This window comes from Phyllopteryx taeniolatus, chromosome 15, assembly GCF_024500385.1.
Source record: "Phyllopteryx taeniolatus isolate TA_2022b chromosome 15, UOR_Ptae_1.2, whole genome shotgun sequence".
Taxonomy (NCBI): domain Eukaryota; kingdom Metazoa; phylum Chordata; class Actinopteri; order Syngnathiformes; family Syngnathidae; genus Phyllopteryx; species Phyllopteryx taeniolatus.
Genome location: NC_084516.1, coordinates 13,674,580 through 13,695,627, shown reverse-complemented (window position 1 = coordinate 13,695,627; position 21,048 = coordinate 13,674,580). Strand labels below are relative to the sequence as shown.

Here is a 21,048-nt window from a genome sequence, read left to right as displayed (position 1 = left end):
CAAGCACAAACTCTGCTGTGTACATGAGGGGCCGCCTAGAATAGGTCCAGTCCAGCCTCCCAAAAAGTTCAGCTGTAGCCCTCCAAAATGATTACACTGTACACTTAACATGCACGTCAAGAGTAAAAAATAAAAAGAACTTTGAAAACGAAAGAAATAACTGCACCGTCCCTCAGGCTTCCTTGCTTCTTGTGGTATAAATTAGAAATGAACTAACAAGCACCAAAAAAAAAGAAAAAAATAAATTTAAAAAAAAAACAAACAAAAAAAACAGTGGAAAGACCAAAAAAAACAGACTGGTTGCAGTAAAAATAGCTCAATAAATGTTAGCTTTGAGTTCTAACTTCCACTGATCATTTTCTGATTGTTAAAGTGATTTCCTCCCATCAGGTCTCTCTCTCTCTCTCTCACACACACACACACACACACACTTTTATCTATACATGTAACCACACGTGTACGTGTGCATCTCCCACTGACTTATCACAATAGTCAGGTCGTCATCGCACTTGCTCACTTGTTCTGTGCCAACGTCACCGTGTCGGTGGCTTTATAACGTCCCTTTGGGATGACTTGTGCAAACAAAAAAAGTATTAAGAAAAAATTGGGACAAAATAAGGTCTCCTGGATGAACGTAACATACCTTCAGATTGGTTCGGTCAACATTCATTTATTTGAAGAAACATCATAATATTTATATAAAAACACTGTATATTTCCACCTGTCTGGACTTGTCCCCCTATTATGAAAAACAACAACAACAACAAAAAACGTTTAGTACATATTTTACAAAAAGGTTTACACAATGGTGAGTCAGAGTAGTCCGCCCACGTCGATGCAAACCTGACTATTGTCACAGCCAGTCCGAATTAAAATAAAATAAAAGCACGTCATCATTCACTCACACACCCACACTTAAGAACAGGAGCAGGAAACTAACAGCTGCAAAAATTGAGGGATTTTCTTTTCTTTTCTTCTGTCACACAAGCAAACAAACAAAAGGTTCATAAGTCAACCGGCCGTCAGTTTCAACTCACCCGCTGATCAACATGCTCTCAAACACAAATACAAACTCAAGAGATGGCAAAAATACATGTGTACACATATATACAAATGGAAGCCACGCCCGCCGGGTGTGTGCTTCGCAATTTAATAATGCATCGTTTTCTGTATACGCAGAGAATAAAACCTTTTCTAAATAAAATACATTGCTGTCTGTGTGGAACTGGGAGCGAGGGTAGCAGATGACCAGAGAGGAGGAGTCCGCGTGTGTGTATGTGTGCGTATGCTCCCCTCCTCTCTTTCACTGCATGGCTCCCTCCCGTCCACGGCGACGCGCCGTGCTTGTTTGACATCACTCTGAAATAATAATAATAATAATGTCAAGAGTAATGACCACGACAATACTAAAAAAATATATATATAACCCCCGCAATGTCTCACAACTGCAAGTCCACAAAGGGAGGGGGGAACGGGGGGAGGTCATGTGGTCTGGTGTGACAAATCAATACGGAGGAAAGACGGGAGGAAGGGGAAGTGAAACACGAGCAGGATGTGCTATGATGAAGAGGAGTGGAAGAGGAGGAAGATGAGTCGTGTGTTGGGGCATTTGTGACCCCCCCCCCCCACACAAACACACTCACACACTAGTGTCTTTCTGAGGTGGTGGGCGGGGGGGAGGGAGGGGTGTTCTCCGCAGATCGGTGGAAAGCATGAACGAGTGGTGACGACATGGCCTCGCTGTGAGGGCGCCCCCTCTACTCCCCCCACCCCTCCATTCCCCGCTCTTCCATGAGAGTGGGGGGTCCGCTGTCCTCCCCCCGGTTGCTGGTCGCTAATTGGCTAGGTGCATCATACCTCCAGGAAGCGAGAGCTGGGCTTGGTGTGGAAGGGCTCGGACCACATGCGCCGCAAATCCCCCTGAAAAAACACACACAGCGTTTAATATCAGGGTGGGCAAAGTTTGGCTCTGTTCTTTAATTTGGCCAACCAAGCCTTTACATTACCAAGAGTCCTGTAAGATTTGCTGAATTACTTTTTTTTTTGGTCCTTAAACTGGTTATTGACATGTATTTACTCCTACGGTGGTATAGAAAATTGTTTCCAATCCCAACAAATCAGAGGTCTACCAGCACCGGATTGACTCAAATGAAGTGATAAGTTCTGCCGCATCGACACCTATGTCATAGAAGCAATCATTCAATGGGTGGATCACCCGCTGCCCGTGGATGTACCTTCAGGTAGGCCATCGTGAGCAGAGGCAGCAGGGTGAAGGGCACCAGGTAGAGCAGAGCAGGCTGAGCAGCGCGATGGATCCTGGATGCCACAGTGGCCGTCAAAAGACCTGGTCACACAAAAACATTTCAAAGGACACATAGTGTATACTTTTTAATGGCTTGTACACAAATAGTTGGGTAGATGGAGCGCCTACCTAGCCGTCAAGTTCAAAATTAAGCAACCAAATTCATCTTTTGTTGTGTGCCTTTTTCAGAAAATGTGTCTGTGAGCATTCATTGCTGTGTCATTTTCGGCTAGTTCTGCACTTCTGACCCAGTGTCATGTAAATATGGGGCTAATTTACATACAGCAAGTTTATCCGCTCATGACATGATCTGAGCTAGGCTGGCTGGAGATCCAAAGCTACTTTCAAACACTGGCTGGAGTCCAACCACCGAACCACACTGTCTCAAACACTATCATGCAGTAACACCCACATCTCCCATGGGTGAAACGCCCTTGCTATCATGTGAAAGCCAAAAGGTAAGCGGAGCTGCATTGAGTTTTGTTGATTAGCGTTAGCGTTTGCTAAAGGGCCAATGATTGGGGTCTTTGTGTTTGGGGACCCGCCGGAGATATGACAAGTGCCAGGCCACTGAGTGACACGGAAGAGGATGTCAGACCCGCTGTTATGCATAGACTCGCCGGCTCCAGCTGCCCTCGCTACGGCCCAGCAGTTAATGGGGTGAGGGTTGGTTCAAAAATGGGCTAATTTCAGCAAGAAATGAAATAATGTACTGTAATTCTTAATCCCTGTGTCCTTTAAATCAAATACATTGGTCGAATCATTTTATACACGACAGATATCAAACATCAGAGCTGTAAGAAAGGTAGGACAACACAAGGGAAATTCCGTAATGCTGGGAAAAGAGCATGAAATTGAACGCGTTTTTTAGAAACAACTGTCGTTGAGTGTACGTTTTATGTCGTGCATGTGATTATCTGACGATGTCATGCTATGTCAGTGTGTCCAAGTGATGTTTTCCGTTTCACTGGGTGCTGTGTAAAATTCTAGATCATCTGCGATGGCTCTGTTGCAGCTATTTTGTGTAATCTTTGTTAAAAGCAGCAACAAAGCAACAGCTTCCCTTCCCACGATGTGTGTGGACATGTTATGCGCGGAGACGCTCAAGGGTTAGTAATTGGTCTAGAAACAAGCTTAATTAACAGAGTGTACGCAAGTCGTTTAAATCCATCCACCCGCCCATCGATCACTCACTTACCCACAAAGTATCCAATGAGAGTGCAGTGGAAATAGGAAACCCGCTGCATGCGTCCCGGCATGTTCCCGGGCCCTGAGGCCTCCCCACTCGCTTGCTTCTTGTAGTTGTCATAACGCAGGACGAAGCACAAGAGCAGCCCTGGCATCACGATGTCTCCGATTCCCAGCATTGAGAAGTGACTTCCTGTGGAGCTGTGACATAGGAGGGACAACAGCCATGTTTGGAATGTTAAAATTCTTCTCAAAACAGACAAATTTGGTGGAGAAATGTTCTTTAACAGCCCAGTGAGGCTGTAATGTTCATTGGAGCAGAAAATTCAAAGTCACATGGAGCGAAAAGAGGAGAAAAATAAATTCAATACAAAAAAAAGCAAAAGAAGAGAAACTAAAGGAATCCAACGTCATTCCAACCTGGGAAAGACCAGTTTTCCAGGTAAGGAGAGGCGGGGGACATCGCGGCCCATCCCTGGCCCCAGGTGCAGCTTCCTGGACAGGACGTCAATGGGGTTTTCAGCTGGTTGTGTGGCGACTTTGACCATCACATTGCTGTTGAAGATGTAGGCTGAGAAGAAAACCTGAAGGGAAACGGGGGCATCAGCACATTGTCGCCTTCCTCTGCTTACATTGGCGGTTGCTAGTCACTTGCGTATGCTAAAGATGAGTGAGACTGCAGCAGCGGAGACATTTGCTTTTATTGGTATGTGGTCCATCTTTTCCCCCCAATTCACTTTAATGTGAGTGTGACACTAAAACACAGTATTGCTTTGCTGCAGGGATACCCCAACGGTTGGGAAATTTGCTAAGCAACAGGAGTAGTAAAGACATCTGTTAAGAAAGACATGACCAAACAGCATAAGACAAGCCAATTAGTATACAGGGTCTTGAAAACGTATTCACACCCCTTGAACCTTTTCACATTTTGTGACCTTACAATCACAAACTTGAATGTATTTTGTTGAGCTTTTGTGTGATAGACCAACACAAATTAGCACATAATTGTGAAATTGGAATGAAGATGATATACGATTATCAAAATTTTAAGCAAATCTGAAAAGTGTGGTGTGCATTTGTATGCAGCCCCCTATACTCTATTAACCTTAAATACAATCCACTGCAATCAATTGCCATTAGAATTCACCTAATTAGTAAATACAGTCCACCTTTGTGTAATTTACTCGGTATAAATACATCTGTTCTCTGAAGGCCTCAGTAGTTTGTTTGAGAACACTAGTGAACAATAGCATCAAGAAGACTATGGAACTCACCGGACAGGTCAAGAAGTTTGAAGCAGGCTTAGGTTTTGAAAAAGTATAGCAAGCTTTGAACATTTCAAGGAGCACCGTTCAATCCATCTTCCCAAAAAACAACAACAACAAAAAACTGTTGGAGGCTTCAAAAGACTTGAGACTGGGAAGGAGATTCATCTTCCCGCAAGACAATGATCCTAGACATAGAGTCGGAGCTACAATGGAATGGTTTAGCTCAAAGAATATTTATGTCTTACAATGGGCCAGTCAAAGTTCAGGACTGAATCCTCTTGAGCAACAGAAAAAAAATGCCGTCCACAAATTATCTCCATCCAATCTGGCTGAGTTTGAGCTATTTTGCAAAGAAGAATGGGCAAGAATTTCAGTGTCTAGATGTACAAAGCTTGTAGAGACATACCCCAAAAGATTTGCAGCTGTAATTGCAGCGAAAGGTGGCTGAACAAAGTATTAATGCAGGGGGGCGGAATAAAAACATACACATTTGTCAGATTGTGATTGGTGTAAAATTATGAAAACTATGCATCATTTCCATTCCACTTTAAAATGATCTGTTACTCTGTGTTGATCGAGCACATAAACCCCCAATACATTTTTTTTTTTTTTAAACTCTGGTTGTAAGGTGGCAAAATGTGAACAATTTCAAGCAGCATGAGTACTTTTTCAAGGCACTGTATGTGATGACAGAACTTGCCTGTGTTTTAAGATCATGCAGCTCACATGCCAGTAAACACAGCATTTAGGCTTGTTCCACTATTATACACCAGTGTTTAGACTTTAAGACGATCTGATCGGTGTGATCAGTATCGGCTGATAATTAGCATTTTATGCTGATCGGCTGATTGGCTTTCGTGTCATAATTCGCCGATCCGATCAATGACGTCATCGATCGGCTCCGCACAAGACATTTAATTAATGCTGCGGCGCCGTTGCGTATGAATAAAAAAGCTAGTTTATTTTTAGCCTTGTCACATGTTTTGTGGCGCAGTACTGTAAGTCACGTGTTTTGTGGCGCAGTACTGTAACTATCTGACGGCCAATAAAGTTTTTTTCATCTTGTCGGTTAAAAAACACATCATCGGTGTGGGACTATTTTGCGGTGCCTCAGACAAACAAGTTATTTGCAGTCTGTACACAACTGAAGTATGTTGTGGGGAACGTCATCTAAATGCTTCAACACAAATTTGATCGGGCACCTGAAGAATGTACACAAGGAGGAGCATGCTGCGTTCAAGCAACTCTGGACAACACCCGTCTATATAGCCGGGGCAGTGAGGAAGTTAGAGTAAGCATGTCATTAACTGTCTTTATTAAAGTAATTTAATTACAGTAAGTTAGCACCCATTGTTTCTGTCATGTTGTAATGTTGATCTGACCTAAACCTATGTCAGTGGCCAACCCTTGAATGCCCCTAGAGGTCATTGATGTTTTAAATTTTGTCTAAAATGCTAGAGAATAATTTTGAGCTGGGATGGGCTCCAGCACGCCCGCGACCATAGTGAGGATAAGCGGTACAGAAAATGGATGGATGGATGGAAGGATACAGTACTCAGTATACAAGTATATACAATAAATGAACAAGTCAGGTAAATGGATACATTGCTCCATCTTGTGATCGGAGATCGGTTATCGTTTTTTTAAACTTGCCGTGTAAAGCCTACCAGTGTTTCTCAACCTTTACTGAGGCAAGGCAAATATTTTTAAATTAGAAAAATCTCACGTCACAAAAAGCATATACTAATATTGATGATGATCTTATTACTGACAAATTCACTGGGCCTGTTTAGTTGGACACAAAGCTATTATTCTTCTGCTGTGAATGACAATACACACGTTAACTGTACCTTCTGCCATCTAGTGGAGGAGCCTTTAATTGTTCTGTGTCGCTATTCGTCCCTGGCATAAATAGATGAACAAAAATAATGTCCTGTAGCACACCTGAAGACCTCTCAATAATGTGCCATGGCACAGTGGTTGGGAAGCACTGTTAAACACCATGGAGATGCAATTTTCTGAATTATAAAGCAGCACACCATCCAAATTATTTGGGGATATTATTTGATGTGGAGGATCTGAACATGGATTGAAAATGAATATAAGTGATGACAAGAACCTTCTGAATTACTTATAAGAAGCAATTTTAAAATAAGAAGGACTCATTATTAAATGAATAAAACAGATGTCGCTGTTGTGCGTGCAGTGGTTTAATTACATTTTAGATGCATGCAGTACGCCCAGCACCTGTATGGGGCAAGAGGTGTTGGTTTACTTTCTGTTGCGCTGGTGGGAACAGAACCTACATTTTTCTCAACATTCTGCACCAAAGGAGTATTTTAGTCATAATTAGAGTAAATATTTGTACATTTGTATGTCACACATATAAAACACTTCAAAGAAAAACATGGCGGCAACTGAGCGTGCCTTCATGTGCCACGTGGCGACTTATTCTTACACCCCTGCGTGTTTATTGTGCATCGTTCCTAACCTCGAAATGTCGTAATCTATATAACGTATTTATCTATCATAACATCTTACTGGACTTATTTTAAGACCGTTTGGACTTTTTCAAAATTTTCAGCAAGACAATAAGACTTTACAATACAATATCTTAATTTTAAGAACCATAACTCAATTCATACTAGTTTCATTGGCAGATTTTTGTACACATATTTTAGGGACTAAATGTCTTGTTTTTAATTTTTTTCTTTGAGAAGGTAATTTTTTCCCCCCATGAAAAGAGGAGGCCCTGTATATTAAAGCATCAGATGGGAGACTTATTGATTGGTTTCTGTTGCTTATTGTTCCATAATGAACGGGGTCTATGATTGACAGTGGCAATAATGTCATTTGAGGTTCATAAATCACAGCGACAAACACCAAAGTCAATACCACGACAGCCAAATCAGAATCTTTTTGCTCAAACTAATTTGGGAGAAAGTAAGCTGATGACAATGAGCTTGTCCTCATGTCTCTTGGCTGGCGGCACTGTGTGTGTGAGCTAAGTGTGTGTCAGCATCTATGCTGGTGATGTCCTTACCCAGAAAACGTCATAGATGAGCAGCCCTGACAGCAGCAGGCACGACACCTTCAAACTGGGGAGCCGCACAAAGGCTATCATGGCCACGCACAAGCCCATTGCCAATGCTACAAGGAAGGAAAACCACAAGATACATTGCAAGCTTATTTAAAAATATGAACTAACTATTCAACCCTGGGCTAATTATTAAGAGAATTCAAATGGCAGTATGAGCTCATATGATGTCATCCACAGACTTCTAATAGAAATGGCCATTTGACTACATCTAGGTGCTCAACGAGGGGATTTATGAAGGAGCTGCAGAATGTCCTGAATCCCTGGTTCCCCACTGCTGATGCCATGTTGTTGATGTTGTTTATAAAAAGCAAAGTCGTTGAACTGTAACAATACTACCGATGCTGATTGTAGCCAAGTAGGCCGCTCTTGTACCATTTATATTATATTTCCTTGCATTATCCTGCAAACTAACAAACCACTAATCAACAAATGGTTATCAAAACTATATCTCTTTCACTTGGTGAAGGTAATGATGATTAAGTCAAAGATTAAAAATATACAGTAGTGCATTTGTCATGTTGATTGTTAAAGAACCAAAAACTATTTTGACAGTGATCAGGCTGGTAGGCGTTGTGCGTATTAGGGAGCACTGTGTAAACTTGGCTGTGGTGAACGGTCCCAACTAGCACAAGAGTGGTTGACAGGGTGACGCACCGTCCATGAGGAGCCAGTGTCCAGTCAGCACCCAGATGAGCACCAACATGACGGAGAGGGAGAAGGACAGGAGCTCAGCCAGAGTGAAGCGGCCACAGCAGCCAAATGAAATCCTGCAATCGGATGCAGGAGAGAAAAACATTTAGAGACAACAGTACTAACATACACAACAATGTTCTACCCTTACAGATGTCTAAATAAACATGAAAATATGTGAACAGATCCATGTTAACAATGACTTTTCAAGTAGTTTGGGATCTGTGTGAAGAACTCATTGGTTGCATAGTTGGGTGGGTTGTTGCCACTCCTTGTGGTGCACCACTGTAATGAGCTGCAATGTCCAGAGTAGAAACCATGCTAAACTTAACCTTTAGAAGGCTGCATGAGCAGTGACTTGATTTTTTTTTAAACTAAGCAGAGTAATTTCTGCACCATCACAGGAGCGAAAAACACCACCTGGGATATACGATATGCACAAAAATTAATAGTTGATTTTCCCAAGTCCATAAATTATTTCGCCAAATCACCTCAATAAAAGAGGGTTGAGACAATGAGAGTATAAAGGTTTAAGACCACGTTGTCAAAAAATAAGCATTTCCTTAATAACCTCCAATCTATTAGATGCCGTATCGTAATTATTTGGAGAAATACGCGCTGCACTTCAAAGACCCCTGAGAGAAAAATAGGCTTTGCCAGTAGGTGGCTTTAAACTAACCGTTATACCATTATTAGACATCTTTACTATAACACACACAGGCCGGAAAGCAGACATGGCATCTGTAAAGCTGAAATTTACAGCGCAGTGGAAAGCGAGAGTGCTACAAATTTGACATATTGTAATATATACCCTTTTATATTATTGTGTTAAAAATTGAACTGAATCCCAGCTCAGGCCCTCCTGTGTAGAGTTCGCATGTTCTCCACGTCCGGCGGCTTCTGCCCACATCCCAAAATCATGCATGTTAGGTTAATTGAAGATGTAACAAAGGTATGAAAACAAACAGAAATGATTTTGTCTATGTAGACGTGCCCTGCGATTGGTTGGTGACCAGTCCAGGGTGTGCCCTGCCTCTCGCCCTAAGTAAGCTGAGGTAGGCTCCAGCTCACCTGAGACCCTAGTGAGCACAAACACTATAGAAAATGGACAGATGTTTTTCATGATTTCATAAAACATAATACAAAAAAAATAAATAACTCTGAAGTTGAGTAAAAATAGTCACTATATGAGGCAATATGGTGTCTGGTATGTCAAATTAATAAATAATTAATTAAAAACAAACAAAACTAAAAACCAACAAGCGATTAATCGATTGTTAAAGTAAACATTATCACAGCCCTATTTCAGTCTTTTACTATCAGACCTGTATACAGATGATTGATGAGCGATCAACCAAAAACTGACACAAACACACACACACACACACACACACAAATCATCTTACTTGTTCTGTGGGGAGCAGGGCCTCGTCAGATACTGGCACATTGGCAACAAGAGGAAAGCGAAAGCAATTGTAGCGAGCACTGAGGACAGGAAAGTGAGAGCACAGAACAGCAATGAGATACAGTCAGCTCATTCTCGTCCTTTTTTGTGTCCGCTTCACGGAGCAGCTAATTATCTTTGCACTTCCATCAGCAGAGCACAAAAAAAAAAAAAAAAAAAAATGGAGACACTACTGTGTGTGTAAGCCGTAAAGCACTCATTTGCCTGTGCTTTTGTGCTATGTGGCGCTTACCTGCCGTGCAGATGGTGAAGACCACCTGGACCGAGTCAAAGAAGAAGAACATGACGAGCAGAGACACGGAGGCTCCTATGGGTAGAAACAGTGCCTGCGTCGAGTCTATAGTCTGAATACCTGCAACACAAAACAGTAAGAAACAAGTCTGTTTTCATGGAGGACCACACAAAAAAACAATGTAAAGCTGCGAAGACTCCACTCACTGTTGTTTGTGTTGCTGTTGTTGAAGGAGCCCGTTGTGATGGGATTGCCATCTTTGTCCTTCTCTTGGTTCTCACAGTCCATGTTTAATGACCTGCGATGGGGACAAGAGTACAGTGAGGTAATGCCAGATTTACAGGCTTCTTTAACTATTCAGCACTCAATTTAATTGTGACAAATTACTGACACTTGAGGTCTGAAGTGTAATTGACTTATTAGCTACTGCGGTAGATGCAGAGACAGTAAAGCTAACTGAATGCACATGCTTGACACTAACAAGACATCTAGGTTAGAACAACAACCCACACGAAATACTGGACAAAGGCGAGATACTAGATAGAAAAGCGCTGGACGATCATAGCAATTACCAATACTAAACAATTGAAACTCCATCCATCCATCCATCCATCCATCCATTTTCTGAGCCGCCTCTCCTCACTAGGGTCGCGGGCGTGCTGGAGCCTATCCCAGCTATCATCGGGCAGGAGGCGCGGTACACCCTGAACTGGTTGCCAGCCAATCGCAGAAAACTGAAACTAATACCCTAAACCTAATACGAGATTGTCTCTGAGGAAGATTAACTATCAATTATACAACTATTTGAAAACAATGTCTATTGGGAATCTGTTGTATTGAGCAAGTGACTCCATCTGGAGGAGTTGCGCCATAGCGGGGGTCTGTGTGGCTGCAGTGGCTCATAGTTAATGATGATGTGCTTTTTTAGGCAGCACACCAGTCGATAGCTTTAAGACACAAATCCACAATAAATGGCACACAATGGACAGCATTTGACTAACCGTAGGCCTGTCACGATAATTTTAAGACAACATATTTTCCCCAAAACTATCAAGATAAATGATAGTTGTTTTTTTTTATGTTTCTGAAATCATGGAAAATAAGGCCCACTCTTATTTTATTATATTTTATTACATTTTTTGCTTTAAAATCTGTATTATTGTTATTATTATTAGAATTTCCTTTCTTGTTTCTCTATCAAATTGTTTTTCTTCACTCTGTGATATAGATACCCCTGGGTCTGAAATAAAGAATAAAAAGATCTGCAAGACTAGCCTGGTTGATATGAAGCCTTCCATTCGGATTATAATCTGTATAGAAGCCCAAACCGAATGAAAATGCTCCATATAAAAACCTCTATCAGAATAAACAGGCCGGATCTGAATGGAATTTCATTCGCGTTCACAGGGGTGCAATATTCCTTTTGCTAAAACGATCAGAAGTAAATTTTCACCATGTATACCGTCATTCAGAATAGAGCCAGGAAAAGCTCTGTCTGCGCATGCGTCGTCTCGATGTAAATGCGTGGTGACGTCATCGTTAACGCACGCCGTAAATATGGTGGCTCCCGATGGAGCTCGTATGAGACAGAGATCTTGTTTTTGATTACTTAGAAGTTGTTTTTATCTAGTATTTTTAAAAATAAACAAAAACAATCCCAACTACTGTGCCGACAAGACGACGACAATCTTGATAAATGACGTGACGTTCAAGACGAAGTGCTCACGTCACACGGCTGTTACCCTAAGTGTCTCTGTTGTGTGAATCTACGCGCTGCACATGGAGCAGGGCTGTGGAGTATTGGACGGAGCCAACACCGGCAAGAGTGTCCACTGGCATTCCATGAGCCCACTACCGGCGAATGACACTGCCGCCCAACTCTGTCGGCTCACTGTGTGATCCAGACGCCGCCTCACCACAACAATGACAATTTATCGAGTCTGGAAAAACTATTGTGTACATTTCATTTATCGAATGATTAGTCGATATAGTAATTATCACGATAGGCCTAACTAATAGACTATTATTTCTATTCCTAGTAGAATTTCAATGCTCACATCCATGCAGACGGCATGGTTTCGACTCCCGGTCAGTGCCCCAATACCAAGCCACTGCCAGTCCCAAGCCCACGTGTATAAAAACAAATAAATAAATAAGTGTGAAAAAAAAAAAAATTGTTCCAAACAAATCAGGAGAGTGACTCGCTGCAGCGACCCCTGACGTAAAAAGACGAAAGTCGCAACAACAACATACCTAAAATGGTCACAGTCCTTCTGGGAATTGCGTTGATACTCTGTGATCTATCAACCAGCTATGAAAACCTCCATATAGTGTAGGTCAGAGAGGTTCCAGGAAGTGTGTCACAGAAGATATATTTCAAATCCAAACTACAAGTTTTTCCCTTTAAGTGATCCCTCTGGAGTCTAACACACTCTCGCAATCATGCCCGTCCAGGTCTCATATAGTCATTGACCATGTGAGCATTAAAGTCCCCCAGCAGAACGAGGGAGACCCCAGCGGGAGTAGTCAGCTCCTCCAAGGACTCCAAAAAGGGAGCGTGCTCTGTGCTGCTGTTTGATCGAAAGGCACAAACAATAGTCAGGACCAGTTCCCCACACCCGAAGGCAGAGGGACGCTATCCTCTCACCCCCCGGGGTAAACCCCTACAGGCACCGAGCCGGGTGGCACCTGTAATTATATCTTTCCCACTTCAACTCAGCAACAGCATTCAGCATTCACATACCACATTTCCGAGATGGGTACAATTTCTAGTTTTATGAAACAATTCAGTGTTGCAAACAAATGCAAACTGGAAAGGATAAATGAACTTGGGACGGAATGATTCAAGCAAAGATGGCGCCTACCAGTGTGGTCGCCTCGGTAACGCGCTCTCTAGTATTGTCTTTGTTTTTGTGTTTTTCGTCCGTCTTTGGAGACCTTACACGACTCACTTACACAAGGGGAGACCTGCTAACCATCAAGGAGTCTACTCCAGACTTTCTGTCACCAACTTTCGAATATCCGCTCAGTTTTTTCCCCGAGTTACTCACCGGTGCGGCGTCCGCGGTTTTCGGCGCATGGAGACGGAAGCGGCGCCACAGAGGGAAGCGAGCCGGCATTCAGGTGAAACTCCGCAAGAGAGGACACAGATTGGCGTTCCCGTCGATCCACCTCGCGAACGTACGCTCCCTACCCAACAAAATGGACGAGCTTCATCTTCTGTTAAAGACAAGTAAAGACTTCGGACGTTCCGCGGCCATGTGCTTCACGGAGACCTGGCTCTGCGACGCTGTACCTGATGCCGGCATTATGCTTCCCGGTTTCCACATTCATCGAGCGGACCGCGACATGGAATCATCGGGGAAAACAAAGGGCGGCGGGATATGCCTCTATATCAACGAAAAATGGTGTACGGACGTCACGGTGATCAGCACACACTGCAGCCCGCATTTGGAGTCGCTATTCTTAAATTGTAAACCATTCTACTCCCCACGTGAGTTCGCATCATTCATTCTCGCTGCCGTCTATATTCCGCCTCAAGCTAACACGAACGCCGCATTGCTAACGCTCGCCGATCAAGTCAACGAAATTGAAAAAAAACACCCCGACTCACCCCTCATTATTCTCGGGGACTTTAACAAAGCTAAACTCAACCACGAACTCCCTAAATACAAGCAGCACATCGACTGTCCTACCAGGGAAAATAATACTTTAGACCACTGCTACACCACGGTAAAAAACGCATACCGTGCTATACCTCGTGCAGCCTTGGGCTCGTCTGATCACTGCTTAATTCACTTAATACCGACGTACAGGCAAGAACTTAAATGTGCGAAGCCTACAGTGAAAACAGTCAAAAAGTGGACAAATGAAGCCAAGATGGAACTTCAAAGCTGCTTAGACTGCACAGACTGGAGTGTCTTTGAAAATTCAGCTGGCAGCCTGGATGAATATACGGACACTGTTACATCCTATATCAGTTTCTGTGAAGAGGTCTGTGTTCCAACCAAATCATTTCGCACATTCAACAACAATAAGCCGTGGTTCACTGCTAAACTTAAGCAGCTTCGCCAAGCTAAGGAGGACGCATATCAGAGCGGGGACAGGGCCCTGTATAATCGAGCTAGAAACCAGCTGACTAAAGAAATTAACATTGCAAAGAGGATCTATACAGCAAAGTTGGAAAAACAGTTTAGCACAAACGACTCTAAATCAGTCTGGCATGCATTCCAGTCGCTGACTAATTACAAGCGACGATCCCCCCAAGCTGAGAACAATAGCACACTAGCCAACGACTTGAATACCTTCTACTGCAGATTTGAAAAGGACAGTTTCACACCACACACCAACCCGGCCGCACCCGCGACCACAATCACACCTCTGACCTCTGCGTTAACCATCCATGAACAGGATGTGAGACGCATCTTCAAACAACAAAAGATTAACAAAGCGGCAGGCCCGGACCACGTGTCTCCATCCTGCCTCAAAGTCTGCGCGGACCAGCTCGCGCCAGTCTTCACTCAGATCTTCAACAGATCACTGGAAATGTGCGAAGTTCCATCCTGCTTCAAACGCTCCACCATCATCCCAGTCCCCAAGAAACCTGCAATCTCGGGTCTGAATGACTACAGGCCTGTCGCTTTGACATCTGTGGTCATGAAGTCCTTTGAACGTCTTGTGCTGGACCACCTCAAGAGTGTCACAGGTCCCCTGCTGGACCCCCTGCAGTTTGCCTACCAAGCGAACAGATCTGCGGATGATGCAGTCAACATGGGACTGCACTTCATCCTAGAACACCTCGACAGTGCAGGGACCTACGCGAGGATCCTGTTCGTGGACTTCAGCTCAGCGTTCAACACCATCATCCCTGATCTCCTTTCATCCAAGCTTCTCCAGCTCAGCGTCTCACCTGCCATCTGCCAGTGGATCTACAGCTTTCTGACGGGCAGGACACAGCAGGTCAGGCTGGGGGAGGCCACCTCATCCACACGCAGCATCAGCACTGGGGCGCCCCAAGGTTGTGTCCTCTCTCCGCTGCTCTTCTCTCTCTACACGAACGACTGCACCTCAGCGAACCCGACTGTCAAACTCCTGAAGTTTGCAGATGACACCACTGTCATCGGCCTCATCAAGGACGGTGACGAGTCTGCATATCGACAGGAAGCGGAGCGGCTGGAGCTGTGGTGCGGCCGACACAACCTGGAGCTGAACACGCTCAAGACTGTAGAGATGATCGTGGACTTCAGGAGGCATCCTTCGCCACAGCTGCCCCTCACGCTGTCCAGCTGCCTTGTGTCAACCGTCGAGACCTTCAAGTTCCTGGGAATTACAATCTCCCAGGACCTGAAGTGGGCGACCAACATCAACTCCGTCCTCAAAAAGGCCCAGCAGAGGATGTACTTCCTGCGGCTTCTGAGAAAGCATGGCCTGCCACCGGAGCTGCTGAGACAGTTCTACACAGCGGTCATCGAATCAGTCCTGTGTTCTTCCATCACAGTCTGGTTTGGTGCTGCTACAAAAAAGGACAAACTCCGACTGCAACGGACAATCAAAACTGCTGAAAGGATTGTCGGTACCCCCCTACCCACCCTTGAGGACTTGCACGCTGCCAGAACTAAGACAAGGGCGTGCAAAATCCTCTCGGACCCTCCCCACCCTGGTCACCAGCTCTTCCAGCTCCTTCCCTCAGGTAGGCGCTACCGATCAATGCAAACTAGAACTAGTAGACATTCCAACAGCTTCTTCCCTCTTGCAATCAACTTCTTGAACAGCTAACTTACAATTCCATTACAACAAGCTGGCAATTTTTTGACTTGAGTTCGTTGTCACATTTCTGTATTATGTATTACTCGTGCACTCACTGTAGTTGTCTCGCCGTGCTGCACTATTTGCATATAGTGGCCACTCATGCCAGAGTAGCATCTGCTCCATTTGCACACTGATTGAGGAGTATCTGTAACATTTGCACAACCATTGTCCCAGATTATCGCAGTACTCGTCACTTTAAACCGCATACACTCCTTGAAGTCTCAGTGCCCTTTGCACAATGGTCATTGCACCGGACTATTGCGTTATTAGCCATTCCAACTGAGGACTCTGCATCTTTTTGCACAATTGTTGTTTGTTGTTGTTTTTTGTCAATGTCTTTATGTCTCCAAAGTGTTCTGTAAATTGACTGTCTGTTGTACTAGAGCGGCTCCAACTACCGGAGACAAATTCCTTGTGTGTTTTGGACATACTTGGCAAATAAAGATGATTCTGATTCTGATTCTGAAGTTATATGTCCCCTTCTGATCATCTCCTACACAAATCACCATTTTCTTAGGAACACTTGCAATTATGCTGCAGGTGGCGTTAGACTGGCTTATACTCCTGATGTTCGTAGCAGCTTGAGTTGATACAAAGCAGATGAGCACTGTCTATCCGGACGCTGGATTGATGGGGTGCTCGATGACAAATGAACGTGCAAAACCCAAATTCAGTATGCGACTCCAAACTCGGCGAGGCCATGTAGATGCCATTGAGGCTGCTGTAAATCAGTGCGTTGTGGGTGTTTTTCTAATGCAAGTAAATCCATCAAAACAGCATTACAGGTGCGGGCCGGAGTGCTCGTAATGTAGCAAAATCATGCTACAACTACAGCACTGGATGCAGGTTGGCTGTGTGAAATCATTGCAAACAGCTGTATGAGCAGTGCAAATATCATTTTAACAGAAAATGTACATTTAGTCGATTGACGTCCATACATCATTTTCACAATGTAGTGGCAAAACCAAAGTATGCCACGTAAATTCCTCTAAATCATAGAAACTGTCTTACTGAACACATAACTACTTACCTAAGGCCTATGTGAACTGACTGTTATTTACTTGACTATGTGAAAGCTCATTTTGTTACATGGCAACTAAAAGCATTTCTCTAATGAAAGAAAAAATGGTGACACACTTCTGAATAAAATACAGATAAATGAGCAACAAAATACAGTAATTTAGCATTAAAGTAACAGCATCATTATGATGCTGCACTAATACAAGCAATACAGTACAAGCAAGCCATTGCCAATTCCAGATCACATGCTTTAGGGATCTATACTGTTGGTAGAGTTTGGGAGCAATAAATTGATCAGACAATGTTTATTTCAAGAAATTGCGAATTTACCACAGTAGCTTCAAATCACAATGCACAGACAGCCCTGTAACAAATAACTTAAAACAATGGTTTGAAATGAACAATTAGTAAACCAAGGCTGGATTTATACTGCAGGTCCATCCATCCATCCATTTTCTTTACCACTTATCCTCACTAGGGTCACGGGCTGCTGGAGCCTATCCCAGCTATCTTCGGGCAGGAGGCGGGGTACACCCTGAACCGGTTGCCAGCCAATCGCAGGGCACATAGAAGCAAACAACCATTCGCATTCGCATTCACACCTACGGTCCAAGTGCCCAATTCTGATTCAATGCCTTCATACATTCACTTTTTAGACTATTTCCATATACATTTCAGGTGACACATATCCGATATGGCTATATGTTTACATGAATTAAACACATGCAATGACCTACATGCGCAGATGCCCAAATTGCATGTAATTCCACAAGCGTCAACAGTGACAACACGGAAGTTTGATGAACCAAAATTTCAAATATTATACATTACATAGTGTTTGATTAAAATTCACATTCTCCACTTGCCGCCATCTGCAATTATTTTGCTTATTTAATGATGGACACACCACTAATTAGGGCTGTCACTATCAAATATTTTTAGAATCAATTACTCCATCGATTATTCCATTGATGAATCGGATAAAACATTTTGCATTAAAGTTTATTGCAAAATATTTGTTTCTGATTACTGTTTATTAACCACTTATTGTAGTTTATTTGGTATCATTTAATGATAAAACAAAACCACATAATTAAGCAATATCAGGTTATTCATACTACAGTTGCAAATATCACTTTTTCTTTATAAAGATAGATTAAACTGACCAATTTTTCCATAAACTGATTATGATTCAATGACTGGTTTGGTCTGTAACGCGTCAGAAAATAGGGGAAAATGTTGGTAATTACTTTCCAAAGTAAAAACAGATGTTTGCAAAAGTTGATTAAACACATAAAATCAGTCTTCTTTCATGGAGGACTACAGAAATCTGAATATTTATTGCTGAGAGGCTGAAATCTGAGGATTTGGATAATTTTAAGTTAAATAATGGCAACTCTAAGCAATGAAGCTTTTATGAAAATAATTTTCAAATAAATTGATAACTGATCAGTTGTCGATTAATGGATTAATTGTTGCACCTCTACCACTAATTGTGACCCCCCCCCCCATAAAAACTGATTGTGTAACTTGAACCATGCAGTGTAAATCCTAAGTGAAGTCTAAGTGTGTTTGGTAAAATGCAGAGCCACATCTTGACAAATGATTTGATATGTGACACTCACCTGAAGCTGCCATAAACTATGAGAAGGATGGAGATGAGGAAGGTAGACACCTGGCTGGAGTCGACTAAAGAGTACGCCCTGAAGAGAAGAAAACATGTTATAAATTAGGCTTTACATGATCAGGATTTTTGGGGCCGATCACTGATCAGAGTTTAAAAAAACGATAACCGATCAGATCACAAGATGGTGCAATGTGCCTACTTAAATGACCTGTTCATTTACTGTATATACTTGTGTCCTTAATTGCTAAAAAAATATATTTACAATAAATAATGTATCTTTGTTGATCTATTTATGCCAGTGAGGCATAGTGACAGACAGAACAACTGAATGGTCTTCTATTAGATGGCAGAAAGTACAAAATGACATTTTTGTTTGTTGGTGTGCCGTGAGATTTTTCAATTGTAAAATATGTACCATGGCTCAATAAAGGTTGGGAATCACTCCTCTAGTCAGGTCATGTATTCTAATCAGTCAGGTCAATCAAACATTACAACATGACAGAAATAATGGTATCGGAATACAAGATTTTATTGCAGTAGTCTGACAGTGAAATCGTGAAAGACCAAATTTGTCTTGTAGTCTGATCTAGGCATTACGTGTCGTCTGTCCCACACCACCGATGTTTTTTTTTTTTTTTTTTTTAAATAACCTTATTGCCTGGCAGATATTTACTGTACTACGTCAAAAGACACACAACAAGGCTAAAAATAAACTAGCTTTTGGATTTAAATACACTGTGCACGATGGCGACGCGGAGTAAATGTCTTTTGCGGAGCCAATCAATGATCAGCGAATTATAACAAAGCCGATTAGCCGATCATCATAAAATGCTAATTATCGGCCGATATCAATCAGGGCGATAAAATCAGTGTAAAGTCTATTAAAAATGAAGAACAAATAATAATTTATTTTTCCATTTTTGAGTAAGATTACAATAAATAAGATACAAAATAAATACAGTGAAAATCTTCAGAGAGGAATATCCCAAAAGTGTTACAATTTGGAGCTCCAGTAACATTTTCTGGAACAATACCATAAAAATACATTGCTAAGAGTAGAACAAATTAATTAGCCTCATTATTTCTGGCATCTCGTATCACAAGCTAATGGTGTTCCATCTTAGCTGATCTACTTTAATGTGGAAATGTACAATTACGATTTCAGTCAAACATTTAGATTCTGCACTGAAGAAATACAGTGGCAACCAGCAACCTGAATATACAGGAACATCGCACATGTAAAGTATATATAGCTGAAATGTTGAATGGTGTTGGGAAAGCTCAATTTGACTGGTATGCTATTAGCACAGTAACCTGAACACATTGCAAACATTCAATAAAAGCGACAAGACATTAAATACATAGTGCATCACTGCAAACTATAAAAATAGCTGTTGTCTAACACAGGATAAATATTCTACTCCCCTGAGACTGCTGGCCCTTATTAAGCGCAAGCAATAAGCGGAAATGGTCTGATAGTAAAATAAGAATAGCAAGGGACCAAAGAATTTCTTTTAAAAATCAATTAAGTCCAATCGATATAACTTTAAGCACAAAATAGTAGTTGCTGACACACACACACACACACACACACACACACACCAGAGTAGAGTTTATTTTTTAGACAAATTGTGTGGACTCAAGTACAAGGGCTATTTCCAAGACGACTGTGAAAAAGGAGAATACTTTTAGTCATTGTAATTTTAGTATCCATCATTTATTTTGATTTAGTTTCATTTTACCTTTTACATATTGTTTGTTGGAAAGTAGTTAAATAAAAATATAAATATTTTCCCTAACATGAGGAATAATCATAATTATATTGATGAAAATAAATCGTGATTTTCATTTTGGCCACAATCGTGCGGCCCTAAAACTTATTTTTTTTAAAATGGAGGTGGCCAGACACCTGGTTAGTGAGTTAAGTGTTTTAAAAATATTAAATGTCAGTCTCAGTTTTATTGACTACAGACGACTGCCTTTTGAGGAAGGTAGGGCAGGCGGCGAGTTAAGTTGCGTGTTGGCACAAAACCATAGTGTTTCCCATTCGCAAAAGCTTGTCCCCCCTCTGGCACAGTCCACAAGAGAGAGTGCAACAAGGTTAAAACATTATTGCAATCAATCAATAGGCTGGTGTCAGGAAATTAAAAACTGCTACTGGCAGTGAACAGACCCAATAGTACTTTTAAACAAGATACCAAAGGGATGGATTGCACTTGAATTTGAACTTGAATGCAGAGAGACAAGCAGTCAAAGGTTTAGCATTTGACCCCAGTTTTATTCTTCCACTCAACATAGTAGCAGCACCAATCCTGAAAGGATGACAATCAATTAACACAATGTGTAGC

General features: G+C 42.2%; 1 protein-coding gene across 1 annotated transcript in view; it reads right to left on the bottom strand.

Annotated features, from left to right (window-relative positions):
* Positions 1-654: 654 nt before the first annotated feature.
* Positions 655-21,048, bottom strand: part of sppl3 (signal peptide peptidase 3) — a 39,136-nt gene continuing 18,742 nt past the window's right edge. Inside the window, exons 2-11 of the mRNA XM_061799333.1 lie at positions 18,699-18,776; positions 10,452-10,543; positions 10,246-10,365; positions 9,955-10,033; positions 8,513-8,625; positions 7,802-7,908; positions 3,911-4,074; positions 3,501-3,691; positions 2,235-2,344; positions 655-1,920 (exon numbers count right to left, since the gene is read on the bottom strand). Coding sequence (XP_061655317.1) covers positions 1,852-1,920; positions 2,235-2,344; positions 3,501-3,691; positions 3,911-4,074; positions 7,802-7,908; positions 8,513-8,625; positions 9,955-10,033; positions 10,246-10,365; positions 10,452-10,543; positions 18,699-18,776 — 1,123 coding nt within the window. The 3' untranslated portion in view covers positions 655-1,851. The remainder of the gene's footprint in view (positions 1,921-2,234; positions 2,345-3,500; positions 3,692-3,910; positions 4,075-7,801; positions 7,909-8,512; positions 8,626-9,954; positions 10,034-10,245; positions 10,366-10,451; positions 10,544-18,698; positions 18,777-21,048) is intronic.